At 41.9% G+C, this 14,131-nt stretch overlaps 1 protein-coding gene across 4 annotated transcripts in view; it reads right to left on the reverse strand.

Moving 5' to 3' along the window:
- The window catches only part of RARS2 (arginyl-tRNA synthetase 2, mitochondrial), a 57,933-nt gene that overhangs the window by 9,120 nt on the left and 34,682 nt on the right, over window positions 1-14,131 (reverse strand). For all 4 annotated transcript variants that reach the window (XM_075202755.1, XM_075202753.1, XM_075202756.1 and 1 more), the window contains 3 exons: window positions 10,508-10,632; window positions 9,367-9,434; window positions 311-420 (listed from right to left, as the gene is read on the reverse strand). In XM_075202755.1, coding sequence (XP_075058856.1) covers window positions 311-420; window positions 9,367-9,434; window positions 10,508-10,632 — 303 coding nt within the window. The remainder of the gene's footprint in view (window positions 1-310; window positions 421-9,366; window positions 9,435-10,507; window positions 10,633-14,131) is intronic.

Raw genomic sequence — 14,131 nt, forward strand, 5'->3', positions numbered from 1 at the left:
CGGAGGTCCTGCACTGAGAACAGTGTGCCCTACTCCACGAGGCACTTTAAAAAAAACTCAGGAGATATGCATGGAGTGGTTTAGAGAGGGGGGAGACAGGATACAAATGAGGTTCAGTTTGAAGCTCTATAGCCCATGGTTAGCAGCGTCGCCCAAATTGGATGAACGAGAAAGATACATTTGGAGTATCCATTCTATTTTATTAGCCATAAAGTAAAATGAACATAAGCACAAAATAACTTTGTAGACTATTTTTAAACTAGAACACAGATGCAGTTATTAAAACTCCAAATATATATCACCAAATCACCTGTGCAGTCGTGCATGTGTATACTGCAAAAAGACACCAGTGTCTCCGCAACTCTGGAGTGCTTGATCCCAATTAAAATGGTAATCCGACACAAGAGGACCCTTAAAATCCTAAAATGAAAAAAAAAAATTTGAAGAGTGCTTTCAATATAACAGATGACAACTAAAGACCATATCCAACCATAGCAACACATATGCCTGGATAGGACAATCTGTGAACCAGGGTCACATGAATAAAAGTAATGCAGATTTCAGACATCATTCTTCAGATAACATATTAGTAGGATCATGGTTCCCATAATTCTATCAATGCACTTACTTATGCCACACCATGAACACATGTACAACAGTTGATCTGTTCAATAAGTTGCCCACTTCTGTGCTACTATATACTGACTGTTAAACAGGATGATTAATTACTTCCTACAGGCCAGTCTTTACAAGGCAGTCATCGATGCAAGGATTTTAGGCTACATAATTATTACATATTAACTACTTTGACTAAAATAGTTACATTATGTAACAGGTTTACGAAGGGATAACAATTGTGATGGTCTGAAACTTGATATGTAAATTTATATTACGCTATGCATTATGGAAGAAAAAAAAAATAAAAAATACCCTCCCTGCATATAGCAGAGCAAGGGCCAATGACAGGTGCTCCCTCTTGCTCCTTCTAGTGCTTTGTCACAAAATTTTCACACAACACTGTGGCTCTTATAATGAAAATATGGCCACACAATACATTGCAGATGTCAAGACTGAGTTGCTGTCCGGAATCTCTGAGCGTGGATGCGAGAAGGGTTTTGCAAGCACCAAGACTGATCAGAGGAGAGGGACACTAGAATATCAATAAACAACCCTCCCTGCTGCAGTGAATGTGGCTTTAAGGTGGTATGATTATATAGCGGCATGGATTGGGCTTTAAGTAGGACTCCCATGTCTCCCAGTTTTCCTAGGAGAGTACCCATTTTTTCCACCCAAAATCTTTAATTCACTATACTTATTCTTTCATAAATTATTGTGGCTATACATGAGCATGCTAAATCTATGTGTTACACAATTAGACTAAAAAGTGACATGATGCACTAGTAAAGGACTATGAGGCTGCATGATATTGTTTATGTCCCCTGGAAAAAAGAGCCTACATAGTGCATGATAGACCAGTATGTATGTATCCATGACCTTGCAGGGTGGGGTAAATTTTGCTAGTTCCCTTCCATGAAAATAAAGAACATAATCTATTCTGGAACCGGCAAGTTAAATGCCCTTAAAATTAACATTATTTCGTTATTTACAAGGAAGGCGTTATCAAAGTGTATAAATCCTTATACCCAAACGCCTTCAATAATATCTTGAATAAAACCAAAAGACAGTTCAAGTTATACCAGTCTCCGGAATGTTATTATATATAAAATTGTTTTACCAAGTTTAGTTTTGGATAAATTAATGATACATTTCTACAATGACTAGTTCATCTTTCATGTGTCCACTTTCCCTACCTCTACTGACTCCCACTTACCACGCCACCAGTAGCTGTGCAAAAATGGCGCAAATGGCTGCTTTAATATCAGTAGCTGGTAATAGACGCCACACACACCAACAACTAAATTTGTTATTTTACTACCTAATGTATCAAGTGTTCCCCACACCTTTTAGATTGTAAACTCATCTGGGCAGGGCCATATTTACCTTGTTTCATGTCATTGCACATAATGTTTGCATCATTATCTCCTCAATGTACAGCGCTACACAATATGTGGGTGAATTAAATAATAATAAATGCCCCAGGGCAGACATATACAGTAATTTATAGCAATATTATTTAATTAAAGGACTTTGGGAAAAAAACATTATATGCTAGAGATAGACTTGAAAATGACTGCCCAATTGACAGCTAAATTGGCTATTTAACATTTTGTTGGAGACAAAAGTATGCTTTTTCATACTACTTTCGGTCACACAGAAGATCATCTTGCATTGGTTGACCAAGAACTCCAGAATGGAATGTTTGGAGGCAGCTTTACAAAAATAAAAGCGCGAGAGGTTCTTTATGGCCCAGTCAAACTGTATTGTCAAAATCTATTACCAACACTAGAAAAGGCTTAACACGTTGTGGTATACAAGCATATGCATGGTCACAAGCGAATTGTATTAGTCTAATGTTTTATACCTTAACAAGAAGGAAAAAGAGGATTTATGTACTTACGTTAAAGCCGTTTCTCTGATTCCGTCTGGGGGACACTGCTTACCATGGGTTGTGGAGGGGAGCACTCGAGTTGGCACCTAGCTAGTTAAGTTTAGCACTGCTGACAGACCCCTCCCCTCTACAATCCCCCTGCCTCTTCCTGTTCAGTTAATTAAAAAGCCCAAGGAGAAAAGGCCAATCAAACAAGAGCACACAGAGGAAAAGCAGAAGGGAGGGATCGCAGTGTCCCCCAGACGGAATCAGAGAAACTGATTTAACGTAAGTACATAAATCCTCTTTTCTCCAGTCTGGGGGACACTGCTTACCATGGGGACGTTCTAAAGCAGCCCCCTAAGGGTGGGACCACTCTGAAAGCCCCGCTCGTAGAGCACTTCGAGCGAAATTTGCATCCGCAGATGCAAATACATTAAACTGATAAAATTTTGTAAAGATAAAATTTTGTAAAGGTGTGGACAGAGGACCAGGTGGCTGCCCTGCAAAGCTGGTCTGCAGAAGCCCCATTTCTCGCTGCCCATGACGCCCCTACCGATCTGGTGGAATAGGCCGTAAGTCTCTGGCACAGAACGGTTAGCCTTTATGTAAGCTTGCTTAATGGTTGCCGTAATCCATCTTGCAATGGACTGTTTAGAGGCTGGCCAGCCTCTTTTATTAGAATCATAAAGAACAAACAGAGAATCTGTACGTCTAATCTGAGAAGTTTTTTTTTACATAAATGCGGAGAGCCCTAACCACATCTAACTTTTCCATAGACTGTTGATCAGAATGGGAAGAAGATGAAAAGACCGGAACTACAATTTCCTGGTTCAGATGGAAAGCCGAAACTACTTTTGGAACGAAGGAAGGGAAGGTTCTTAACACCGCTCTGTCCTCGTGGAAAACCAGATATGGTTCCCGGCAAGACAGAGCTCCTAATTCTGAAACCCTACGTGCAGATGCAATAGCTAAAAGAAAGACGACCTTCCAGGTAAGACACCTAAAATCTGCCGTAGGTAATGGCTCAAAAGGAGGCCCTTTAAGCATATCCAGTACCAGGTTAAGATCCCATGGTGCTGTAGGCGGAACGTAAGGAGGCTGAATATGTAAGACTCCCTGAAAAAAAGTCCTGACGTCCGCTAACTTCAGGTGAAAGAAAACTGAAAGCGCTGAAACCTGAACTCTTAATGAACCTAAACGGAGCCCTGCTTAATGCCCATCCTGAAGAAAGGCCAATAAGCGAGGTAGATGAAAAGAAGATGTGTGACAGGACTTATTTTTGTACCATCTAATATATGCTCGCCAAATACGATGATATTTGCGAGCCGAAACCGGTTTTCGAGCTCGCATCATAGTGTTCACTACACTGGGGGAAAAACCCCTAGCTCTCCAGAGGCTGGCTTCAACAGCCATGCCGTTAAACTGAGCTGAGGTAAATTCTGGTGACGAAAGGGGCCTTGTAGAAGAAGGTTGTCTCGTGACGGAAGACGATATCCTTGTCCTACCGCCATGGATATTATGTCTGCGTACCACACTCGACGCGGCCATGAGGGAGCTATTAGAATCACCGGCTGGCCGCCTTGTCTCACTCGTCTGAGTACTCGAGGAAGCATGGGAATCGGGGGAAACAGATATTCCAACCTGAATTCCCATGACATGGACATCACGTCCACCACTACCGCTAAGGGGTCTCTTGCCCTTGCGCAATACCTGTGAACTTTTTTGTTGTGTCTGGAGGCCATGAGATCTATATCCAGAAGACCCCACCTCTGAACTAGAGACTGAAATACTTCCGGGTGGAGGGACCACTCCCCAGGCATCATTGCATTGCGACTGAGGTAATCGGCCTCCCGATTTTTTATTCCTGGAATGAACACCGCCGAGATTGCTGGAACATACTGTTCTGCCCAAAGGAATATCTGAGCTGCCACTCGCATTGCAGCTGCACTCCTGGTTCCTCCCTGTCTGTTGACATATGCCACAGCCGTGGCATTGTTGGACTGAACTCTGACTGGGTGGCCCTGAAGAAGAGTTTGGGCCCCCCGGAGAGCTAAAAGAATTGCCTTCAATTCTAACGTGTTGATTGATAAGGCCGATTCCTGAACTGACCAGAGCCCCTGGAGCCTGAGGTGCAGGACTACTGCCCCCCAACCTCTCAGGCTGGCGTCTGTTGTGGCTATGATCCATGACAATGGAGCAAAGGACCTGCCCACTGCCATGTGATCCTGATTCAGCCACCACTGAAGCGATTCTCTCGCCCTCGGAGACTGCGAGATCCTCTGGAGATCCAAGCGTAGGTGGGATCCTGACCATTTTGTCAACAGAACCCACTGGAAGCACCAAGAATGAGCCCAATCGAAGGAGGATGGTCTCGAAGGAGGCCACCATCTTTCCCAGCAGCCGCATGCACAAGTGAATTGAGGGGCTGGGAGAAGATAAGACCTGAGATGTTATACTCCGAATTGAACTGATCTTCTCGGCAGGCAGGAACACCTTTTGCTCACTGGTGTCCATGATGAGCCCTAGGAAAACCATGCGTTGACACGGAACCACCTGGGATTTCTTGAAGTTTATCAGCCACCCATGGCTCTCGAGAACCGCCAAGGTGAGGGATAAGTGCTGACGTAAGCAAATCTCTGGGGAGGATTTGATGAGCAGATCGTCCAAATAAGGCATGACCTGAACTCCCCTTAAGTGAAGACACGCTGCCATTACTGACATGATCTTCGTGAAGACCCTCGGAGCTGTGGAGAGGCCAAAGGGAAGGGTCCGAAACTGATAGTGGGAGGACCCCACTGTGAATCTTAGGAGGGACTGACTGTCGCTCCAAATGGGAATGTGGAGGTATGCGTCTTTTATGTCTATGGAAGCCATAAACTGATCGTTCTCTAAGCCGTTTATTACCGACCTCAGGGATTCCATCCGAAATATGTCCACCCGCAAGTGCACATTGAGGTTCTTTAGGTTTAAGATGGGTCGAAAGGACCCGTCCGGCTTCCTGACCAGAAACAGATTTGAATAAAACCCCTGTCCCTTCTGGTCGTCTGGGACCCTGCAGATGACTCTTTGCGAAAGAAGAGAGGCGACACAGGCCTGTATTGCCCGTCTTCTTGTTGGATCTCGGGGTAGCGGGGTTATGAAGAAACGATGTGGTACCGGGCCCAGCAGGTCCATCATGTACCCCCTTGATATAATGCCCCGAATCCAAGGGTCTTGGGAGGACGCTGCCCACTGTTCCTGAAACAAAGACAGACGTCCCCCCACTGGCGCCACCTCCGGCAGAATAGAGTGGTCGTCAGGACGCCGGCTTCTCCTGGGTCTTGGAGGCCTGGTGCCTAGCTGCAAACGAGGATCTACCCCTGACAGAGGAGCCTCGAGCATTTGGTTGTCTACCTCTAAATGACTGTCCCCTGGGCAAGGAGTTCCCCCTAAAGAGCTGACGAAAGGAGCTGACCCGAGGGGTCCGGCCCCTATTAGAGAATACCGGCAAGGAAGTGCTTTTGCCCCCTGTTGCCTGGGAGATCATAGTATCCAATTCCGGGCCGAACAAACCTGCTGCTGAAAAAGGAATGGTTTCAACTGACTTTTTTTTTATTCCGAATCTCCTTCCCAGGATTTTAGCCATAACGTTCTTCTTGCTGAAATAGATGCAGCCTGAATAGAGGAGGACACAGACGCTGAGTTCTGGGCTGCCTGATAAAGGTACCCCGATGCCTCTTTCAAATGTAAAGCCAGGGGAAGTAAATCAGAGTCCTGTAAGGCCTTTGCCAGTTGGTTTGCACCTGCTTCCATGGCTCTAGCAACCCAAGCTGAAGCAAATGTGGGCCTAAAGGAAGAACCCGCTGCCACAAATATAGATTTCAGCTGGGATTCCACTCTGCGATCAGTGGCATCCTGCAGAGTTGCTGAACCTGGGACTGGTAGTAAAGTGTGTCTGGCCAAACGGGCTACTGGAATATCCACCTTAGGAATACTCTCCCAGCGAGCCACGTCTTCCTCCTGCAATGGATACAGAGAACCTTCTATCAGGCTGTTTCCAGGCTCCCTCTGCAATCTCTCTGAGTTCTACAGAAGCGGGAAAACGGATAGCCTTCCTCTTGGCCTTCTTAAACAGACTTCTGTCCCTAGGAGTAGGATCCTTTGGTTTTGGGAGGTCCAACGCCTGTCTAACCGCTAAAACCAAATCATCTATTAATTCGCTTTTAATGTTCTCTTCCTGTTCCAAAGGTTGAACCTGGTCAGGATCAGAATTTATTTCCCCCTCCTCCTCTGAAAACCCCTCCAAGTCTGAAAGGACCAAAAGGGGATTAGCAGAACTAAGCCGCTTTCTTTTAGCAGGCGGGATGTTTGGGGATTCAAGTAACTGGTTTAGCTTGTCCAAACCCTTTATAAATGCTGTGGACCATGCCGGTTCTGTAGGAACAGGGGCCTGGTCTGTAAGCAATGAGGAAGGTCCTGGTAAAGACGTTCCAATAGAACCTGTGGAAGCAGGGAGGTCTAATGAACTAGCATTATTAGCCACCGAGACTGCCACACTAAATAGCAATTGATTGGATTGTGAAACCATCTTTGCTAAAGAGGAAACTGACCGTGTCAGGGAGGCCACCAAGGCTGGTTCCTCCATTAGTGGGGCTGGAATATGCTGGGTTTGCGCAGGGGGATCCCCTGCTTCGCAGACAGAGCAGAGCGCCAACGGGTCCTTCTGCCCACATGGTAATTTTACATTACGTCTTGAACATGTAAAATACTTTGCTATAGGGCCCTTTCCTTTATCTGTCATTTTTTATATAAAGGAAGGCACACCAACACACAGCCTTAAATAGTTAATTTAGCTGAGAGAGACAGAGAGAACTGAGAGAGAACAGTGGAAAAAAAACAAGTAATCAACTAATCTGACATAAAAGTTGTACTTGTAATTTGTTAAAACAACAAAATAATATATTGGCAAGTAGGAGAACTATAATATAACCCCTACTAGCCCACTTTGCAGTCAGCAAATACAGTAATATGTGTTTAAATAAATCAGATACTTAGCCCACAGGCCAAACAGGGGAGAAGTCCAACAGCAGTGTCCTGGTGCCTACTCCCTCTGATCTGTGTCCTTTTTTCTCTGGAAGGCAGGGGAGCTCTATGTCTTAGCTCCCCCGCCTCTGATAATGCTGTCTCTCTGTAGATCTTTAGAGGCCACCATTATAAAAATAAAAAGGTGGTATATGGCAGAGTAGTGGAGACCTCAATTGAGGTCTCCGCAGCGGATTAGCACCCCGATGCCCCCTCCTATGTATGAGGGGGGGATCTTGGTATGGCCCCTTTCTGATTTCTCTCCTCCGCGGAATCCAAGATGGCCGCCGGCATTTTGTTTCTTCCGATAACCGGCACTCCATGCCCGCAGTGGCAGCGCCGGTTATCGGGGAGGCCCCAAGAGTGACAGCGGTCCGGAGAGACCGCCTGTCACTCTGTATTCAGGCACCCTATTTACTCTGCCAGTGAGAGCCTCTGGCTCTCATCTGACAGAGCAGTGCCTGCGCTGCTGTTCTGTTCAGTGTGTTCTCTATAATAGAACACACTCCCAGGTCTGCCACCAAAAAAGGAGTTCCTATCAAAAAGGAATCAAATAAAATAAAATAAAGTAAAATAAAGTGAAAAAACACTAACTGTACTAAAACACTGCCCAACTCCATCGGCACCTAAAAAAAACTGAACAGGAAGAGGCAGGGGGATTGTAGAGGGGAGGGGTCTGTCAGCAGTGCTAAAGATTAACTATCTAGGTGCCAACTCCCGTGCTCCCCTCCACAACCCATGGTAAGCAGTGTCCCCCAGACTGGATGAAAGAGAAATGCTAATACAATATAAAAAAAAGTTTTAAAAGACAAAAACAAACAAAAAACCAAAACAAAAAACACACAAGAGAAACACAAAAAATAATAATAACCAGCAGTACAAAATAAAACATGGATTCTGAAAAATAATATTAACGGGCAACACTAAAACTGAAAAAAACAGGCTACTATATAAAGTGAACACACACATAGGCTCAATACATCAAATGACTTAGACATGCTGTCGAAGTCGTATAATTGGATGAACGAAAGTATATTGGTTAATATTGTTGTATTGGTCGTGGCATACTGCGATCGCACGGTAAAATACGCATGTACACACTCGCATTACAACATTTCGTTATTTATATAATTCATATTGAATCCATTCTACAGTGATTTATGAGCAGATAGTATTTAGTTTACTATTAGTTTATATGTTATGATTATATGTACACCTCAGGGTTATTTAAGGTTTAGGTTATAGGAAATGTGTCATGTCGGATATCATTCTAATCCCCTATACATCAGCAGCTGTCCGGTGCATTCGGCGAAGAGATCGCACATTGCATACTCTAGTTATTGATGTTAGGGAATAAACCTTTAATATGATGCTGACTATAAAATGCTAATAGACTAGTTGTAACTGGAGACTTGGCAGGAAGAAAGGAGCACATCCCCTGGAGAGATGACCCCCACCTTTGGATTCTTTAGTTTGAACTAGCCTATGACCTGTTTACCCTGGACCCACCCGAAGTCTGGACCTATAGAAGCAAGCCACGTCATCTGCATTGTTCACTCTGTAACACTGAATGTATATATATCATAGCTGCGCTCCCACTAGCTTCAGTCCTCTCTGACCACAGTATTCAAGGGTGAACTACTGTTCACTGGTACCCTGCTTCTTCCACAGCATTTTGGTCTCCAAGTCCATATAACATGTTCTTAATATTGCACTTGAGTGTACAGTCCATAGTACAGTCGCTAAGAATTATGTTTTTTCAATAAAAAAATAATAAAATTGTAATTTTCCTTTAAAACAATGGTGTGGTTTACCTGTACAATAAGAGCTGCAACCCCAATTTTTTCAGCAGTATCATCAGGGTCCTCAGTGGTTTTGCTTGCTGCAAAAAGACAAACATTTAAATCAAAATATATATACAAACTAACTCCCAGTACTACCGTATATTTTATTTAATACACTGGATCACTATCTCTTGATACACAAGAATGATGTGTTGTATAGTGTGTCTGCACAACTGTTAATTACGATACACAAATGAAAGTATGTTTTTCTCTGCCAAGTTGAAGTTCAATTTTGTATTATTTTCACAGCAGCACATAAACTGTCAAGTTGATGATGACCATCTTGATAGGAAAAATTAAGCATATTTGAGTCCATTTGTGCCACAGCCTCATTGATTAGAACATTATACGTAATTAATATTATATGAACATGCTTGGAAGGGATTAGCTATTGCAATGCAGGCAGATCGTGTCCTTCACCTGGACACTTGGTAGATGCACAAGGAACCAGAAAGTCAATGGTGATGACAAGATAGGACCATAGCTGGGAACAAGCACATATTTACGAAGGTAGCAGCTACAAATGGCAAAGCCTGTAGAGTCACTTAAACAACCCCCCACCTCAAAAAACAAAACAGAAATTGCAAAGACTACTACTACTACTACTACTACTACTACTACTACTACTACTACTACTACTACTACTACTACTACTACTACTACTACTACTACTATCAATTCACACAATAATTACAAATTATGGGACAGGATTACTCTCAGACATCCCGACCACAAAACAGATTTACTAAAGCATGCCTATCCATATCGGAAATCACGTGTAAATTGCTAAATGCAATTTTTGCCTGAGAATTGCTAGAGGTGCAGGATGTAATGCAATATATATATTTATTTACACAGTAATAATGCGGTGGAGAATGTGGTCATGGAGTTTAACAGTGATGGTCGGGGATTGTCAACAAAACCAGCCTAAATATGGGGGCAAAGTTCCAGGTTTGAATATTAAGAACACAAACTTGTATATGAAAAAAAAAAAAAATAGCAGCAATAAGCAAAAAAAATTCAGCAAAATCACGTTCATTTCTTGGCCAATAAAGGTGAAATCTTATGTTTTCATACTCTTTAGCAAGTTCAGTAACTGGTGCAGCCTTACATTCAGCAGTTGCCATATTTTTCAGCATCCTTTTGCGGGCTTCATCTAAAGCATCTTCCAGAAAAATCACATCTCCTCTCCTTGTGTGCATTCCCTGTACTCGCCCAAATGGAACATGCAGACAGCTAAAACGAAATGATGACAAAGAAACTAAGTGACATGAAAAGGTTTTACAGGCCAAGAAAAAAAACACTTCACATATTGCATAGTGAAGTGCCAGAAAAGAGAGAATGAAAAATAATCATTGAAGAACAACATCAACATTGATCACTACACTAAATATATATTATATATATAATTGTATTTTCATGGCTCAAAAAGTGTCAAAGTTAAGCCTGCTAATACAAGATTCCAGTGTGGAATTCTATGCAAAAAAAAAAAAAAACCCAAACAAATCTTCAAAATCTTAATACAAATGTCAGAGCTTTTGGTTATATATGTTTTTCAGACCCTTACTTTTCAGCCTGCACCATTCAGGATCCATGGTGCAAGATTCAGAGTTCATAGATGTGGGCGTCAAACAAGGCCCTGATTAATGAAACCTTGTCTTACTGAAAAAGCAATGTTCATTGCAATCTACTGTTTGGTCACATTGGTATTATTAGAGTAATTGTCCAAGACATGTTTTAATAATTTTGTATTTAGGGCTAGAGTCGGAAAATCTATAACCCAGGGAGAAGATTATCTACTCCTGATGAAGTCACGGGTTCATTTTGAGTTTTCATATTTTTGAGGCAAACAAATTAATTCTGGTTGCCACCAATTTTGAAACACTGTTTGAAAAATATCCTGTTCAGACTAGATGAGCTGTATGCTGCTCAGTAAATCTGCTACACCATCCTGACATCCCTGCAGATGAACAGTCATGGATAACATCTATTTCTGGCCACTGAAAAATGAATGTGCCTCTCCTGCTTTGTGTACCTTCTTTCTTGTTCAGGTAAGTAAATGTAGTAATATTGTCAGACTGGATGCTCATATGGCTTTCAAAGATCTTTAATCTCAATGTTTTCACTATTTTCCAAACTACCAACAATTCCCTTTGGTTTCACAACACTTTCTGGTGTGTTTTCCAATTCCCTGGGGTGAAAAACTCCTCTCGATGCACTCTCTACCCAAAGCAACCAACATCTGCTGTTATTTCCAATAGATCCTGAGGATCTGGATTTCTTTCTTAGATTCTTCTGATCTCTCTACTTCAAGGATGTCTCTACAAAATACAAAAATTCTAATCTTGGCATCAAGACTTGAAAGCCATGTAACGATTGTATGGGGCAAATAAAAATCTTTTACAAGATGTTTGAAACCCCTCTCTCTGCTCTTTCTAAAACTCCTAGGAAGAGCAGAGAGAGGGGTTTGGCCACAAAAAGGAACTTTCTGGATTATCCCATCTCAAGGAAAATCTCTTATCTACAATTTTCTCTAGCATACTATCCATTTCAACACCAGAGATGTCATCTTGTTCAAACAATATCCTGCAGAGTCTACAACAGCAGTGGCCAACCTGTGGCTCTAGAGTCACATGTGGCTTTTTGAGCTTTGAAATGTGGTTCCTGGCTGGGAACATCAAAGCATAGTTGTCCATGCGCCGGCAGGGGCTGCTCGACTGACCGAGAGCATCTACATCTTGTGACCACCTCTGAACAATCATCATCTTTATTTATATAGCGCCAGCAGATTCCGTAGCGCTTTACAATTGGGAACAAACAGTAATAAAACAATACTGGGAAATACATACATGCAGAGACGTAAGAGGGGCCTGCTTGCAAGCTTACAATCTATGGGACAATGGGAGTTTGATACACAAGGGTAAGTGCTACATCATATTGAATATTTGTCCAGCTAGAATGCAAAGGTTACAAAGTATTTAGTGGGCTGAATGCTCAGTCACACAACTATGTTGGTCATAGGGTTGGTGAAAATTTGAAGACTAGAGGAAAGTCTTGTGGTGCGACGGAGTGAATTCCATAAAGTGGGCGCAGTCCAAAAAAGTCCTGTAACCGAGAATGGGAGGAAGGGAAGAGAGTGGAAGAGACGCAGATCTTGTGTAGAACGGAAGTGTCGAGTTGGGAAATATTTTGAGACAAGTGAGGAGATGTATGTTGGTGCAATTTTGCTGATGGCCTTGTATGTTAGTAGAAGAATTTTATATTGGATTCTTTGAAAAACAGACAACCAATGTAGAGACTGACAGAATGGGTCAGCAGACGATAGCAGAACAATGCAGGGAGGTCAGTGTCACAGACAATTCAATCAGGGAAGGAGGATGAGTGTGTGTGTAGTGGAATGTGGGGAGGTTTGATTGGCATGTATGGAGTATATGGGGAGATCTGATTGCATGTGTGGTGGTTGGGGGGTATGTAAAGGGGTCAGAGTATCACATTAAGAGATCTGAGGGATTGTAGATACAGTAGCAGTATGAGCTACTATGGAGACACTATAAGTAACCCTTTGAACCCTCCTCCGCTGGACACAGCAGTAAAGTAAGAGCTGTTCAGTGCAGAGCTATACTGATTTAACAATTATTTTGAACATTTTGGCGATGTTGAACATTTTCTTTTTTGCATGTTTATACTGTGTATATGTATATGCATCATCATCATTTATATAGCACCACCAGTTCCGCAGCACACACACACACACACACACATATAAAGTTGGCCCTTTGCAGAGCCTATATTTTTTGGCTCTTGGTCTCTGACTGTTGGCCACCCCTGATTAAGGTATCTAAACAGGACTTCTTACAAAATAAACAAAAACAAAGATAGTTCCCTGCTCTGTCCAACCTGAAGGTCAGCCATGAAACACATTATCCATTACTAATTTCTGTACAGGTAAAGGGGCAGATTCATCTCTCTGTGGTGGTGCTGTCAAGAAGGGTAAATAAACCTGTCAGGTACCAAACAGCTGTAAAATACAATTATGACCTAGCAAAAGGTTGTCTCAGCAGCCTTGCTGCTGAATGTATTCAAAGCATTCAAACCTACATCTATGTAAATGTTTTTTTCTGGCACTGCAAAGCAGGGAGCATATATAAAATGATCAGTCTCAAAGCAAATTCTGGTGCCAATTTCTCTTGTGTTACTAGTCTGAACTCATATTTGTGAAATTTATATTTCAAGAGAACACTTTATAAACATATCTCAAATATCTACGACTGAGTGGATGGAGACAACTAATCGATTTATTATGAATTGTGATTTTAATGGATTTTGTTGTTTTTTTCTTTTTGCTTTTCATTCCATCATCCGATGTATTTTGAAGCTTGAATATATAATTTAGAACCACTAATTGTATAGAATATATATTACTAATACTATCTTAACATATTGTAATATATTAATTTTCAATAGACAATATTGTAAGTTTCACATGAATAGAAGTTATTTGTATAAAAAAAAAAAAAAAAAAAAAAAAGGGTGTTTGCATAGGATAAACTTTCAATTTATCAAATATTGAGCACTTATTTTTTCCCCTTAAAAGAACACTAGCCCATCCTTCTGATTTGGTTAAAAAAAAAATACATTGTTACCTTTTGGGTTCTAAATATTATTATTTAGACACATGTTTAAGTTAAAGAAAAACTGACACATGGGAGACCTAAACATACGCCTGTTTCTGTTT

The sequence above is a fragment of the Mixophyes fleayi genome, chromosome 3 (assembly GCF_038048845.1).
Source record: "Mixophyes fleayi isolate aMixFle1 chromosome 3, aMixFle1.hap1, whole genome shotgun sequence".
NCBI lineage: Eukaryota > Metazoa > Chordata > Amphibia > Anura > Limnodynastidae > Mixophyes > Mixophyes fleayi.